The sequence below is a fragment of the Molothrus aeneus genome, chromosome 4, assembly GCF_037042795.1.
Source record: "Molothrus aeneus isolate 106 chromosome 4, BPBGC_Maene_1.0, whole genome shotgun sequence".
In the NCBI taxonomy this organism is placed as follows: domain Eukaryota; kingdom Metazoa; phylum Chordata; class Aves; order Passeriformes; family Icteridae; genus Molothrus; species Molothrus aeneus.
Genome location: NC_089649.1, coordinates 22214247 through 22230612, shown reverse-complemented (window position 1 = coordinate 22230612; position 16366 = coordinate 22214247). Strand labels below are relative to the sequence as shown.

The 16366-nt window shown below is 41.4% G+C and overlaps 1 protein-coding gene across 2 annotated transcripts in view; it reads left to right on the top strand.

The window, feature by feature from the left end:
• Positions 1–16366, top strand: part of UNC5C (unc-5 netrin receptor C) — a 243480-nt gene that overhangs the window by 168947 nt on the left and 58167 nt on the right. For both annotated transcript variants that reach the window (XM_066548065.1, XM_066548066.1), the window contains exon 3: positions 4301–4444. In XM_066548065.1, coding sequence (XP_066404162.1) covers positions 4301–4444 — 144 coding nt within the window. The remainder of the gene's footprint in view (positions 1–4300; positions 4445–16366) is intronic.

Below are 16366 nucleotides of genomic sequence, written 5' to 3'. Positions count from 1 at the left end.
TCCACCCTCTGCCTTTCTCTGCCCATTAATCCCTCATAGCCTGCAAATACAGAAATAAGTAAAGTTCTGGTTCCTTCCTACCCCTTTTTAGAGAACAAGTTGTATTAGTCCCAGAAATACATTTATTTTATTGAAAAAGCTGTGCTAGTGAGTAGGCAAAAATTGTGACATATAGACAACTTCTTCATTCACTGGACTGGGACATAATTGCAGAACAGTTATGACAAATGTCACGAGCCTTCTTCATTGCTATCCTCCACCCTGAACTAGACCGAAAACTACTAGGACAAAAGAATATCTTAGTCTGGTTGTCAGCTGGTGACTGAGCCACACCCAGCCACTCACTCCCATGGTGGGATGAGGCTGAGAATCCAGCAGGTAGAAGTGAGAAAACTCATGGGCTGAGATAAAGGCAGTTTAATAGGTAAACTGTGCAAGCAAAGCATTTCTTTAACACTTGGTAGGCAGGCAGCTGTTCCCAGGAAAGCATGGCTCCATCACAGGTGACTTTGCAGGACAAATACCACCACTCTGAACATCTTCCTTATTCTTCTCTCAGCTTTATATGCTGAGCATGTCAGGGATATCCCTTTGGTCAGGTCTTTGTGGATTTATAAAAGGAACCTGTCAAGCATTCTAGCTGCCCACATTGCTGTTATTTCCCTTCAACTCTGTCTGTTATGACATTGCTCGTGATAGAATATCCTGACTTCTTGTGGGTTATTCCACCATCTAAGTGATTATTATGTAATTCTGGAAATGTGCAGCTTACTCAAGTGTTCAAAAAAACCCCCACATTTATGTTGTGTATCTTCACCTGCTATATAGCTTAGCTGTATAAAGAACTAGACTGAAAAATTCAATATATTTCTAAAGAAGACGATCAGGTAGAGGATTTACTCTTCTGTGAGAAGATGACATTTTTTTACTTAGTGCAGTGACAAAGGCCAGTACCAGCTAGGTATATGATGCATAAATTATTGCTAATCTCTTAGTCTGTCTTGAGTGTATTTGGACAAAACACATGGGCTCATTTCATAAAGCAACTTCTAATTTTGCTCTCAGAGATTGTGCACTCACTTATAATCAAGCAATTTGAAAAACAGTTGCCAGTTTATCAGAGGTGCAGCATGCCACATTGTCTGGAAATATTGAGACATAGGTTTTTCTTTTTTTTTTCTCCTTTTTCCTTTTTTTTTCTTTCCTCTAGCTAATGTTCTTTAGTGTAGAAGCAGAAGCAGGTCCAACAGAGATAAGATGAAGATCTCTGTTTGAAGTCATCATGCAAGGGTTTTCCTGCACTTGGTGCCCATGGGAGATGGATAAGCAATACACTCCTGAATGAAAGCAGACAGAGTATGCGAGCTCCTCTGTGAAATCTAATGTACAGCAGTGTGTCAACTGGTAACAAGGCAGTTGCTATCTGAGACATCTCAGCAAATTGCAGTGTTTTCAATATGGCCTAGAAAGGGATTTTCTGTTTGGGGTGATGTTAGAGGGTGCTAGAAGAAGGAATAAGATTGTGAGTTGATACAACAAGGGAAACATGTCCCCCCCTTGTGCTTGCCCCAGGGTCTGAGGCTGGGTGTGATTCAGCTGGTGAGGGTTTTCTCCTAAATCAGTGTTGCTGTTTGTGCAATAAGGCACCAATGGGTTGTGCTGGGAAGCAGTGGTGGAATCAAATCTCCGAGTTCTGGCCATGGATCCTTATATCCCAGATAATCTTGTGGCACCACCAACTGGTTTTGTACATTTGAACTCTAGGAACCGTAGTTTACCTTAGAGATCAAGACACGGTGATGTTTTTTGCTTGTAAGCAGAAAGATGTAGAATTTATTTGCTATGGAAAGAAGGTGTGCATCTCCTTGGTCATGGCACAACTGTTGATGCTACTTAAAAACCAAATCACTTTGAATAATCTGAACCTGTCAGTACTTCTCAGCCATTCCAAAAGGCATTACCAGGAGTAGCTTGTTATTTTGAATTAGAAAGCATCTCAGGGGGTCTGAGATGAAAAGTTCTGCTGGTGCATTCATAAGGAGCAGCTATTTGTAATATAGTTTTGTATCTTCCACAGACGATCAGAAAACAGCATTTGTGTCCTGAATGTTAAAGCTATTTCATAATCATTATTAACCAATATGGTCATTATGAGCATGCTTGTTTTGGCCCTTGGGTAACAAAGTTCCCTGCTCCATCAAGCTCTGTCATAATCAGCATTATTATAAAAACATAATATTGTAACCTTCAAAAGCTCCCTGGGCTAGTACAGTAAAAACTGGGGGAACGAGCTGAATCTTTAGGCTAGCAGCAGTTGCACTGGGAAAATATAACATTTTTAATGGATGTAAGGTACATGCTCCTCCCCACCCTCTTCATGGTCTTCTCACCAGGACAAAAGCTATCCCTCAGACCCCTCTTGGAGCCTAATTAGCTCATCAAAGCAAAATAAGTTTATAACACAGTATTCACTGCATATCAAATTCCCATACACTGCTTTGATTTCCATTCTTTGGAGTGCTGTTACCATATTTTGAGTATTTTATTTCAAAGAGAAGAGCTATCAAGTGTTTCCCCCAAAGAAGTTGATTATTCAATGGCTAAAGATGTCAAGGATAATGAAATAAAAAGGGAGCTGGGCTGTGATAGTCTCTAGCAGGAAAATGCATCTCATTAGAAAGCATTCCCACCAGAGGAGTCTGTGGTGTTACATGCCTTAATTCCTTTCTGCTGCTAGGTTGTTGCCCAAGTTTGGGATGCAGGCAGCATGCAGCCACAGTGGCAGCGCACAACTGTGTGCAAACAGTAATTAATCACTGGCTCCCTGAATGGAGCCTCTGTGAGGCTGGAGGCAAATCAAAGGACTGGCCTGCTTTCCAGCGCTTGAGGAACACGCCATGCTGTACAACTGGGAACATTCACCTTATGAATATCCCCTTGTAAGCCCTGTGGCAGGAGGCTGAGGGGAGCTGGCCTCCACAGGCTTAAGTCTGTGCTCAGCAGAAGGACCTGCCCTTTGGTGTTTGGTGATGGGGAAAAACTGTGCATGCTCTGATCCAAGGATAATTCAGTTCAGTTTCCTGGCAATTCCAGAAAGAAAAAGAAAATCAATCTCACTACACAAAAGATTTGTATATGAATTTATATATTCAAGGCTGTTTGCAAGAGTGCATCTTTGAAATGGCCACGGTGTTCTCTACAGGCAGATATGCATTAGAAATTTGTCAATACTTTGGCATCATCAGCAAAGAGCAAATATGCTGAGAAAAGGTGTAAACACTTTCTCCCACCCCCACCCAGTAATTAAGAGCCTTTAGGCCAGGGAGTACATTTTGAAGCAGAGAAGGGAGTTGTGTCAGTGTGAAACACAGCGGTTGTCATTAGAGGATCCACACATTTTGCAGTGATGCTCACAGTAGTGTCTGAGACACCGCAAAATTTCCTTGCACTTAGAAGAAGCAAAAAGTCTTCCCCAGAGAGAGCACTGTGTGGGAAATGTGGGCAAATCTCGGTCTGCTTGGAAGGATGGCAAGTGGGTCACTGTCCTCGTGGGTGCAGCTGTGGGTTTGGGGGAGGGTTGTGCTGAGATGGGTTATGGAGGGCAGGGCCAGAGAGACTGCCAGGCACTGAATTGTGTTTCACTGTGTTATAAAATCCCTTTAAAAATACCCCAATATCTGCAGCATATGTGACAGTAGTAGTGCCCTAATAAGGCACTACTTGCCTGAAGTATAAGGCAATAAGCTTGCAATAAGCATACTGCAGCACATATGCTCATCATTATGAAGTATCAGGACATTTTCTGCCATCCTAAAATCCATTTTCATGGCAGCTCAGTGTCACAGTGAACAGGACTTGTCCCTGTGTTGTGTCTGTCTAGCAAAAAGAGATGAAGTACAAAAGGGCTAAGGAAGTCATATAAATTGAATGATTATGTGGTTTTATGATATATCAAAATAAAACTGGTCTGGAATGTCCCTTGATGTAAATTGTCCTAGAGATGCGGTACAATTTATATTAGCTGAGGTGCTGTTCCTCCAATTTGTCTAAAATACATGCTGTATGTGATGAAAGTCAAAATCTCAGCAATTAGTTTTTCACTCACCCACATCTCTCACTATGCAGATAAAGTGGGAGTTTCTTTCCCTTTGCATCCTTATGACAGTCTATGTTGCTGAGTAGATATTTGTAGAGAAATGTAAGTTGTCCCAGCATCTCTGCAAGCAGATTTCTGCAATGACACTCATTTTCTGTCCATTAGTAAGGCCAGCGCTGACCAGTGTTCCTTGCCCCCTGACAGGTCTGATTGTGCGGGAGGTGAGCATCGAGATCTCGCGGCAGCAGGTGGAGGAGCTCTTCGGGCCGGAGGATTACTGGTGCCAGTGCGTAGCCTGGAGCTCCGCGGGCACCACCAAGAGCCGCAAGGCCTACGTCCGCATTGCCTGTGAGTGCTCGGCTGGGCACTGGGGGTGGTGGTGCTTGCCTGAGGAGATGTGCAGTCTCTGCCTTTTCAGGGAGATGTTTCGTTTCCAACCACGCTGTATTTTGTGCCGTTGTTGATGCATACTGAAACTGAGGCCTTCAGAAATATTCACAAGAGTTTCAGTTTATTCTCTTCTTAGGAGCTAAACCTCATTCTCCTATGTGTGGCATCAAAACTAGTATTAATTGAGTACAGCAGTTTTATGTCCCCATAAAAGTGCCTGAAGCTAATGAGTAGGAACCTTAAAAAAGCAAGCTATGGAAAGAGACAATAGCTGTTCTTTTCACAGAGCCACAGAATGGCTGAGTCTGGGAGGCACCTTTGGAGGTGATCTGATCCAGCCATTGGCTCAAGAAGGGACACATAGAGCCAATTACCCATGACCATCTCCAAATGCCTTTTGAATATCTCCACAAAAGAGACCCCACCACCTCTCTAGGCACCCTGTGCCACTGCTCTGTCACCCTTACAATGAGAAAGTGTTGCCTGATGTTCAGAGTGAACTTTCTGTGTTTCACCTTCTTTCCATTGCCTCTGGTCCCATCACTGGAAAGAGCCTGGCTGTGTCTTTGTTGCACTCTCTCATCTGGTAGATGGGATCCCTCTGAGCCTTCTCCTCTCCAGGATGAACAGTCCCAGCTCTCTTGGCATTTTCTTGCAGGAAAGCTGCTGCTGTCATCTTTGTGGCCCTTTGCTGGACTACCTCCAGTATGTTCATGTGTCTCTTGTACTGGGGAGCCCAGAACTAATCCCAGCACTCCAGATGTGACCCCACAGGGGCTGAATTATGGGACAGGATCAGCTCTCTCACCTGTTGTCAATGCTTTTTCTCTAGCACAACCCAGGACATCATTAGCCACATTTGCTACATTTCTTACTTAATGTCAGCTTGGTGCCCACCAGAACACCCAGGCTCTTTTCTGTAAAGCTGAAAATAGGTATCACTGTAGTCAGATAATAGAGCTGCTGTTCCTTAGCAAAGAAAAAAGTGTGTTTAGCATATCATGTGATCAGATTGGTAATATGAGTTTGAAAGTGGTCATCTGAACCCCAGTATTTCATCATTGTTATTCATGGCTACTAGCCTCAGTATTTATTTGGAACCATTCCCAGCTTAGACCCCAAGAACACAGGGCAACCAGTTCCCTGAAAACAGATCTTCATTTGACTGTACAAATATTTAATGTTCATTAATTTTCAAAGAGGTGCTTTTCTTTGTAATAGAGTAGTCACACTGGGGACTCCCATTTCTCTTTCACATGATGAAATACTGTTCTGTATAATAGGAAAAAATATAACATCTAGAATTGCCTTTCTTCCACTGCTTTCACTCAGCAAAAACACATTTTGTGAGAAAAGGTCATTGGAAGCTGGATTTGCAGCCTACTTATATTCCCTGCACTGTGCCTAACAATTTATAATAGCATAAGAGAATTCTTCCAGCCAAATAAACCTTTTCACAGACATATTAGAGGAAGGGCTCTCTGTCATTATAACTCTCCATTAAAGGCTTGATTCTCCTTCTGTTCTTGAGAAACTACTACTTGGTTAAATCCTCAAAGAGGAGGTACCCTCTGTATAAACATCCAGATACAAATCTCAGAGGTGCTATTTAAATACCCATTTTTGAATGCTTTTATTCCAAGTAAAATAGGAAATAGGGACCTGTACTTTTAAGTATAGGCCTGCCCTCAGAGAAGAATTTCCCCAGGGCTAAGGAGAATTAAGATTATTGTACAAGACAGTCTTCCTGCAAAAGCAGAAATGTCATTACACGTGTGCATATTGCTTTCTCATGACAGGAAGCTTTTCAAAACTTTGAGGATTTTCCCTTTTTGTAATGAAACAAAGAGAGTGGTTTCAATTCTTTTTTTCTTCCAAGCAGTCAGCACTTCAGAGAGGCTTAGCAATGTTTGAACAGGTTTTTTAGATTATGACTCTGCAGTTAACTCATTCAGTAGAGTCTCATGTCCTGCCAGGTAGGCCCTGACAGATGCCCATTAAATTAACACAGTTTGGAAGTATTTTATATATACTTAAGTGTATTTTACTTGATATTTAAGTAATTTTTGTGTCCTGGCATACCTGTGCACCTAATTCCTATGTAACACATAATCATTATGTGTCAATGCAAGTTATTTTATATCAACTGACATTCCCAAGTGTCCACATTTCTATTGAAGGTGCCCATAATACAGAGTTTGCTTATTTTACTTACTATATTTTGGAAAGAGGAGAACAATCAGTTCAGTGATTTTTCCAGAGTCTTAATGGCTTTTTTTTTCCCAGAAAATCTAATTAAACAAACACCAGGGAATATTAGACGCCTGTAACTCAAATGTGGCTTTGTATTTTACCAAAAGTTTTTTAACCTCTTGTCCCTGAATTTGGGATTCTTGGACAGCTGTGACATAGGCAGGTCACTTAGAGTCCCTGGGATTAAGGATTGAAGTATGAGTCCTTCAATCTGTGGATTCTAAACCAGCAACAAAAGCACATTCTCTGCAAAATTCTCCATTCACAGATTTCTATAAATTTGTCAGGTAACTCCAACCTACTTTTTGAGAACTCGGAAAGATGATGTGGGGAATATGCCTTACTTTGTGATGTCATTTGGTCTGCAAGTCCACTGCTTTAACCTCAGTTACACCAACACTCATCTGCATTCACTACTTTGACTTCTTAGGACTGAATCTGCACTGGCAATAAAAAAAAAATTGTGTCATAACAAACTTTCAATCCAGCTGGTTAAGCATTCTGATGGCTACACAGTGTGCCATGAGGCTGGGATACAATGTAGGTTCTATACAGTATTTATTAATCCAGGAAATCAAGGATGTCCAAATCTTAAGAGGGACAGAAGAGTCCAACTCTCCACATCAATCTGTAGCTATAGCTGCTTATTTGTCACCAGTGCAGTCTTCCCTTTTAATTGGCACAAGAGTGAGCCCTGACACCTTTGGGAGAGGTGAGGGCCAATGGAGCATGTAAACTGCTTAAGTGGAATTATTTATCTTAATACCCGAACCTGGTGATTTTATCTTGACGGGTGTAATTGTAGCATAACTAGCCATATCTAGCACATTAGGAAAAGCTTCTCTCCTCTTTCTCTGTCTCTCTCTCTCCCACCCCACCCCTATCTCCCTCTCCCCTCTCTCTCCCCCTTTCTCCCTCTCTCTGTTCATTTACTTCTCCTTTTCTCCTTATCCACTTTCTGTTTTTTCTCCCTTATGCCCTTACGTCTGATTCTGGAATTATTGTGTCCTCTCAAGGGCTGGATCTGCACTCCATTAAAACAAACAAACAGAAAAATAGCACCTAGCATCACTGTTCACTGAGCGTGTAATAGAATTAACTGAAAAGTAATTTGAAAGTGTGAAAAATGTGCATCCTGGAAAAGCAGCTTGTGTTTGTTTAATACAGGGTCAGGCATGTGTCAGAAAGTACATAACAGCCTTGTCAATGAAAGTTCTCTGTGAAAATCAATTGCAACATTGCTTTGACCAAGAGCTTCAGTTATTCAGGAAAGGAATGTTCTATAAATATGGACTAAAGATGCTGCTGGCGTTCAAAGGTTGCCCATGCTGGCAATACAGGCAGGAAAAAAGCCTGAGTTTAAAGACAACATTCCAGCTTCCTTAAGTGTTCAGGGCATTTAACAGCAAATCACTGTTGCACTCCTGGATCATGTGTGTGCTGGGAAATGACTCCCTTCTGTGCAGGCTGTTTCTGCAAAGGCATGTTTTTCCTGTTTCACGGAATTCATTGTCTTGGGGCATCAGTCTCCCCATGAGAGCAGAGCTGAGCATTTCATCCTCTTAAACCAGCAGATTTGTCAGGATTAATTTTCACTTTGCCATTTTAGATGTATCAGAAAACAAAAAAGTAGTGATACCTAATGTACATATCCTGGTAGAGCTGGAAAGATACAATAAATTTTCTGAGATATTTGCCTAGGAAAGTGCTAAAACACATTTCCTATTTATTTGTACATTTCTGATTTATTCTAGGCAAATCCTATGAGGAGCCTTAGAAGTCACTAATATGTTTTGATACAGTTTTCCTGCTCAATTAAAAAATTTTCCTGTTGTGGAGAGAGGGAGAAAGGAGGGATTTTGGGCAGCTTTACCTTCAGCTGTGAAAAATGCAGCCGAATATAAAGCTTTATGTGAATTTTCTGTAACAGAGCTGATGCCATTGAGCAGATAAAACTGAACGGGACAAAATTCCTGTTAAAACAATGAATGAGATCTGCGCCTGTGTAACCAAAAGTAGAGTCAAACCCACTGGAACATACATCTGATAAAGCCTAAACAATAGCTGCAGGATTTGACCTAATTTTTAGATCAGATAATAAAGGGGTAGCTAAGACAAATTGCTTTGAGCCCCTGTGCATAGAGCTTTCATTTGCACCACTTTGGTACTGCTGCAGCTTCACTGACTTCATGATGTTAACCCATGCTCTCCTTGAGAAAATATAGTAAAAATTTAAGCCCTTAATCTGCTCCCAGGTTTTGGATTTGTTGAACATCTATGAGAAAATAGAAGCTTTTTCTGTAATTTCTATTACCTTTTTTCTATATTTTTCTATTTCTTCTATCATCCTTTTTGGTGTAATGGATGTGAATAGTTTATTCTTTTCCTTTATTCACTATCTTAAAATCAGAATTAAAAAAAAAAAAAAACCAAGAAAAAAGATTTTTAAAAGCCCTGATGTAGTAAGGAACTGTGCTTGTTAATCTTTTTTTTTAATTCTGTACTAGTTTCCCACGTACTTATCTGAAAGCCTTTATTCTCCCAGACAATTTTTTTCAAAGGCATGCAGTTAATATATGCATGTCAGATACTGTATACTGATAAGATAAATGCAGTACAGAAAATTAGATTGGTTCATCTGATGGTTTATCTCTGCTTACAAGGGGTTTGCAGTTATGCAAAGGAGAAGATATGAAAAACAATCACATATTCTTTAGTGATACTTGTTTATCTCACCTTGTAGTGCTGGGGCCCATGCTCCACGGCACATGGCTGCAGTGCCCTTCTTCCCTCCCTTCTCATACCTGATCCAAGCAGAGCTGTGAGGACACATTCTGCAGCCACTAAAGCATTAGAGCCCTTTGCAATAGGAGCAAAGTTGGGTGGATGTTGAGGTAAGCAGAAGGGAGCTAGGAAGGTCAGCAACTGAAAATGTTAATGGGAAGGTACATCCAGGATATCCAGTATTAAGAAAAAACATTAAAATGTGGTTTGTGTACTTAGGCAAGTGTGTGTGAGAGTTAGCAGAGATAGGACCTTAATTCCTTCCTTCCTCATGTGCCATTTAAGTTGCTACTAATCAATATCCGCTGCTTGGAGTTAATAAAGGGATGACTGAGGCATGTGGTCTTGAGCTGAGATTACTGAAGAGCAGCAGATTACAGAAAGGGCAGCAGAGAGGTTAACTGTGCATTTAGCATATTCAGTCCTACCTACCTCTTTCCTTGTGCTCCTGAAAAGCACTCTTCTGTACCACTTCCCAAGTTAACAGGCGTGACCACTCCCTAATTTAAGAATGCAGTTGCAATAGTAATAAATAGAAATTACGTTGCACTCTATGGAAGAGCCAACTCTATAAATTAGGGTGAACCTGGTATTTGCATTGCTTAAAAAACAAAAGGAAACTCCTTTACTGAATTAACAGCAATTTAATCCCTCTATAGGAGCTTTGAGAATATCCTACCTACACTGTCATGCCTAATAAATTGTCATCTTTCAGTATGGTCTGATTAGGGTCTTAGTGGTGATAGATCCAGCCAGGAAGTTAATAAATTTTTGCTTGTATTTTAGTAGTCACCAGGCAACTGTGTGAGTTATGTTAGTTGCATCAGAAGAGCAACAACAAAACACCAGTTACATAAAGAGTTTTCAGTTTTAGTGTTTCAGTGTCTTGTAAATTAAATTCTACATGTGAATTTGTAATGTACACCTGGTGTTTCTAATGTCTGTCTTTAGTACCTTTAGCACATCTGTTGTGTAAAAAGTCACCTGTTGAGCTTAGGTCATTTGAACATTACATTTAGATTTATTTGAAAAACAAGAAACTTAGGAGTCCATCTTCAATCACCAAATAAAATAATGAACAGAATGAAGTTTATAAGTTGGTTTTCAGGTTAAGCTTACAACAAAATAGTGAGCTATCAAGTAAAAATAGAAGAGGAGAACAGTGTGATCAAGGTACACCTGGGAACCCATCTGCTCAGTGGATCCTTGACAAAGTTTGTTTACTTGTATTTTTTACAGTTGTTTCAATACCAAATGTGTTGAGTGGGTCATTCTTCATTATAAGCACAGCCCACAGGGAAGCTGGGTTGCAAAAGACAGTTTAGTCTTATGAGCACCTGTCTGAATTAGCTTGGAGGTAAAAAGGGGAGAGGAAAGAAATTATTTTCTTGCAGATCTGTAAGCAGTGAGTCTCTAGAGTCATTGGGGTATACTGTTATCCCCAGCTGGCTGAAGATGCCATTGACAGAATGAGGGCTGGCCAGTCTGCACCTCCCATTTGTTCAGGCTGAAAATACAAAGGAAATAAAAGAGGAGAGAAGATCCTGAGCTCATGCAGATTGTCTTGCAGATGGTAGCCTGGCAGGCAAAAGATGTTCCTTTCCTCATTCTGTAGCCCAGGTCAGTGGATAGGGCAGCCTGCATCCCCAAAACAAGGTGTGCACTTCCAAGAAGTTGCTGCAGTCCCCCTCAGCTGTTTGGCCTTGGAAGCTCATGCTGCTTCCTGGCTATGTGGGCCACCAGAGGGCTACAGGCAAGCTCAGCCCAAGTCACGAGCTGCCAGGCATCTTTGGAAAGGTGGAAGTTCCACCATCCGTGATGTTCCTCTCCAGACTGAGAAGGTGGCTGTGTCAGCCTCATGATGCTGCAACATTTGTCTTTAGGACTGGCCAGAAGTGAAACAGCCCCTCCAGAAAAGGAAAGAGTAGCACAGAGTTGTGCATTGAGGATTAAGACAGAATTTTGAGGTGTTTACTTATTTCCTCAGTCTTCAGCTCCAGCTGCCAAGACATAGGCCGGCTGAGAGCCCAGCCCTGTCCAGCTGCAATCCCATTCTGTGAGCAGCAGTGCTCTGGAGGAGGGCAGGAGGCTTTGATCAATGCCCAGTGTGCAGCTGGTACTGCAGGGGACTCTGCAGGGCAAGACACCACACTTAGAAAAGCCATTGATGGAGGTTGCAGGGGCATCCCCTGGGTTACAGACTGATGACACTCCTGTGATTGTCTCACTGGAAATCTGGTTTGATGTAATTAATAATAGAGCTGGAACCACACAAGAACAAAATGGAAAAGGAAGAGGTTTTTGTACCTAATCTTTCCATTGCTTACCCACCAGTGCGATTGATCCCCTTGCAAAAGTCACAGACTCAGCTGTGAACATTAAAGCAAGGCCAAACTATGCCTGACAGCGCAGGGTTTCTTACATTTAGATTTGCAATTCAGTATTTATTAGATTTTTTTTGAAGCAAAAAGTTGTCTCTCAACTCTATCCACATTGTGGAAAGTGATGGAAGAGACCCATTTTACAATATTCGTCATGTTTCTGGAACTAAGAATCAGTCATCCAAGTTTGGGAATAAATGCACTGAGAAGAGTTTTCACAAGCTTGTGGATTCTCTTTCATTTTATAGAGCATCAGTGACATTTTACCAGTCTTTTCCCACAATTTTTTTTCTGTTTGAATGTTTTTATTAGGCCAGGTAAAATTAAAACAAAATTGAACCTTGCCTCTTGAGAACACTCTCAGGGAAGAAGTGGTGGAAATCTTGAAATCTTGGTTACATATCACATATTGGTCCTCTAATAACAGCTAAAATTTTACCAAGCCACATTCATTTTATCTCTAGTGTTTTTATTGCATTTTTTGCTTTTGATGTGTTTGGTTTTATGTGGATGTCTGTCTATGCTTGCCTATATAAAGCAAGCTATCTTCTGTATGGAAATGCATACTTTTTTGGAGGTCTTTTCGCATTCTTAAACCCTTGTTTCTCTGAAAACATGCACTGAACATATTTCTCTCAGTAGCCATATTTAATACGACAGTTGCATAGAAAAAAAAAAGTGGATTTTTTTTGTTTTGTTTTTGTGCTCTTAAATCTTGCTGATATTTTAGATTGTTTGTTCTGATCCTGTTCAGTAAACAGAAAGAAAGTTGATGTTGGAGTTACTGGAAGAAGAGAGTCTAAAAGGTCTACCAAGGGCAGAAATCCATCTTTCCCTGACAGTAATGCTGCCTTGGTCTGTTTGTCTGGTTTGCATCTAATTCCTGGCTGACAAGTGTCCGTTTTTCATGCTCATTCATTAGTCACCCTTGCATTAGCACCACATTGAAGCGCCTGGTCTGCCTCTTATCACATTTCTCAGAAATGATAAAAGATATCCTTATAGTTTTACCCACCCACACATCACAGTAAAAAACCCAGAACAACAAAGAGATAAAATATATTTGATTAAAAAAAAAAATAATAGGGTTGTTCTTTGCTCTTTCTTAGAAGCTGACAGGTAGAAAAGGAAGGGGGAAATGACTTCCTGTATAATCTATTACCTTTTGCAGACAAAAATCCAACTTCTGAGTGTCTTGTAAGATAAAAATGTGTTAAACATATAATGAAGTAATTTAGCAGTGCATGAAAAATTAGATCTAATACCCCTTTGTCCAAAAAGCATAGCAGTTCAGAAGTGAAGTTAACAACATGGTGTACATTGAGAGTTTGATTTCCCATTATTTTATTTCAGTTTTATTTTTATGAAAATTCCCTTTTTTCCATGCAGCTCTTTTGCAGCCTTATGTCCTTATCAGAGAGGGTTGTGCAGAGTATTTCAGGAGTCTTGGAGGGAAGTCTCACCATAAGTATGCTGTAAATGTGCTGCAATATATGCCACAAGAGCCCCCTCTGAATTCACTAGGACTGTGCTTTAGTAAGGAAAATAGTCTGGCTCAAGGTGGCAGACCAGAATTTTATTTGCTGCCTTTGGTTTCTTTTATGAGCACAGCCTTGAAGGGAAGGTAGAGGTGGGGTAAAGCACCTGGTGGGGGTGCAGGCTGTCACCTGAGCCTGGCAGTGACATCCCTCTAGTCAGAGAGCTGATGAAAGACAGGATGGGCCCTTCAGCACCACTGTCCACTCCAGCTCGTTCCACTATGAGGAATATTACCTGCAGAAGGGGAGGAAGAGTATTGCTAACACCAGCAATATAGGTTTATTCTACATTACCAAACTAATAATGGAAAGAAAGTGCAGTTGCCTTTCTCTCTTGTCCCCCCAATGGAGGGTAAGGGAATGTGCTCTCTCAGCATCTCAGTAACAGGGCTGCGGCCCACCTGAGACTTTAATAATGCACACTGCCTCTTCACAGACAGAGAGGTCCTGATCCAGAATGGATCAAATGTTTTATTGATTTGCTTTTCCAGGTATATTTTTTGAGGATTATTAAAGCTTCTTTGGGATGTATTTTATTAGTCTCTTACCATTCTCTGGGAAAATGAATCTCTTCTGTCCCCGCTCACAAGCAATTGTAACTTATATGACACGTTGAGAAACTGAAAATTGTTATTGAAAATACTCTGCTTGGGAAAGATCCAAAGTCCCTCAGTACATTAGCAAGCTCACCCACTCCCAGCTGACAGTTTCTGTGATGACTATAATTGTTAAATGGCAAAGGAAGCTGAAGATTGGAGAATTAGAAGGATGTCACTGTTACCCACAGAAATCATAGTAAGGGCCATAGAGAAAAAGCAGTCATTTCCAAACCCAGTGCTGTCCAAGCAGGGTGTTTCATGAGAGTTACAGCAGATGAGGAAGATGTTTGTCCAGGCCCTTGGCTTTGTCATCACTTAAAAACTCATCTCGTGTATGTCACAACGAGCCAACCTTGAGCTTGGTTAGGTCAACTAACCATAAGTGCCCTGCGCTGTTGCCATCTGGAGCCATTTGTAGGTGACATGGCTGCTGTGGGAGGTGGTGGGATAAAGCTGTGAACACGTGGGAGGGAGCCAACAGGATATAAGAGCTCCCAGTCTTGTAAATTCACAATTATGTACCTTTACCCCTGCCAAATTAGTATTATAGTACTATTTAATTACTCAATAGTATCTAATGGCTCCTTTGAGAACATTACTGCCTATTATGTCAAAGGCTCTACTTAGTGTATTTTTAGTTTGTGGATCGTTGAAATGCTTGAACCCAACAGTGCCATTAGAGCATCCTCCCACAGCGAGGCCCTGTGGGTGGGGCAGCCAGGAGAGCAGAGAGTTCATCTCGCCTGCAGCAGCACCACTGCAACTGTTCCCAGGGAAAAGGGGCTCTTCATACCCAGCAATCCCAGCTCTTGGTGACAAAGATATTAAAGGAGGATTTTTTTACTGTTATTACACATTTCTAGATAATGCTATTTACTTTTGCATGCACTAAAACTTGGGGATTTTTCTAAAGGCAAGTGCTTTGTGGGAGAGGTGATTATTGTGTACGTGAGGCAATGTAGAACTAGAGCTCTGTTAAATATTTCAGGTAGGTAGGTAGGACAGTAAATCAACATGTCAAGAAAAATATTCAGATTATTATCTAATCTCCCTCTACTGTCTTCAGCCTGAACACCTGAAAGCTATTATTAATATGCTATTTAATACTGTGCTTATATGCTTCTATTACTATTGCAGTAACTTTCTCATTTTCCCTCAACCGTGATATTAGAGCACAGTAATTGCACTGTGCTTGTGTGTGTACCTGCTAAATGCACTAAGGTGTACCTGATGTAGAGGTAATCCTTTTCTTCTGAAGATATCTGTGGAACTAGCAATAATATGATCTTATGGGTACTGCTAGCAATGTAGCCCCAGCTGTTTGCTGATTTGAAGCAAACTGCATTATCCTGACATTATTTGTGCCCAGGATACCAATCAAGCCCAGAGGATGGATGAGGAGCCTGGGCCCAAAGAAGAATGTGTGCTTCCCAAGAAACCTACCAGCTCCTGAAAGCACTGTTGAAAGAGCTGTTCATTTCAATGTTTAACATGCAGAACTGCAGCAAGCCAAAACTCAGAATTTTGCCCTTGGAATGACTCCCACCCATGGGCACCTGGAGGGTTTAAGATTTACTCAAATGGAGCCATATAACCCAGATATCCACTGAGTGGCCTGTCAGAGAGGATGAGATGAAGCTGCTGGTGCTGGCAACTCATTGGGAGGTCTGTAGAGACATCAGACACTTGCTGTGGTTGCTGTCCCATGAACAAGCCTCACTGGCTTGGAATAACTCCAGTGTGACAGGGATGCTGACAGGCACAGCCTGGTAAAACTTACCATGTCATCCTAAGAAACGTTCATGTCCAGATTTTTGCTCCTCCTCTTTGCCCTAAGTTATCTGGTGTTTTAGGGTAAAGCCCTTTCAGCAAGAGCTGAGGTTGGAACGGTGGATGGGGTTTGTAGTGAGGTGTAGCTGTGACATTGGCATGAGCCTCCTTTTGAGAGGAGGTAATCCCAACCAAACACAGGGCTGGAGGCAGCAATTTCTTACATTGCTGCAGTAGGGTGTACCAAAGCTTATCTTTGGTGCCTTAAACTGTGGCCATAAATCTTGTCCCATCAGAGGGGCTCTCAGTGTCCCTGCCCTGTGTACCAGAGGGAGCAAAAATGCTGCTGGTGGGAAAGAAAGTATGGGGCTGCTTCTCTCATGCCTGTGGTACAGAGGAAGGACTGAGATTCCTCAGTTTCACTGGGTAAATGCTTGGATGTCAGAAGTTTGCCACTATATTGAGTTAAAATGAGCATCTCCAGCTGTGACAGAGCTTTCTCATGGTACCATTAAACTGATACTGAATTCCAAGTAGCTGAACAATCATGTTTTC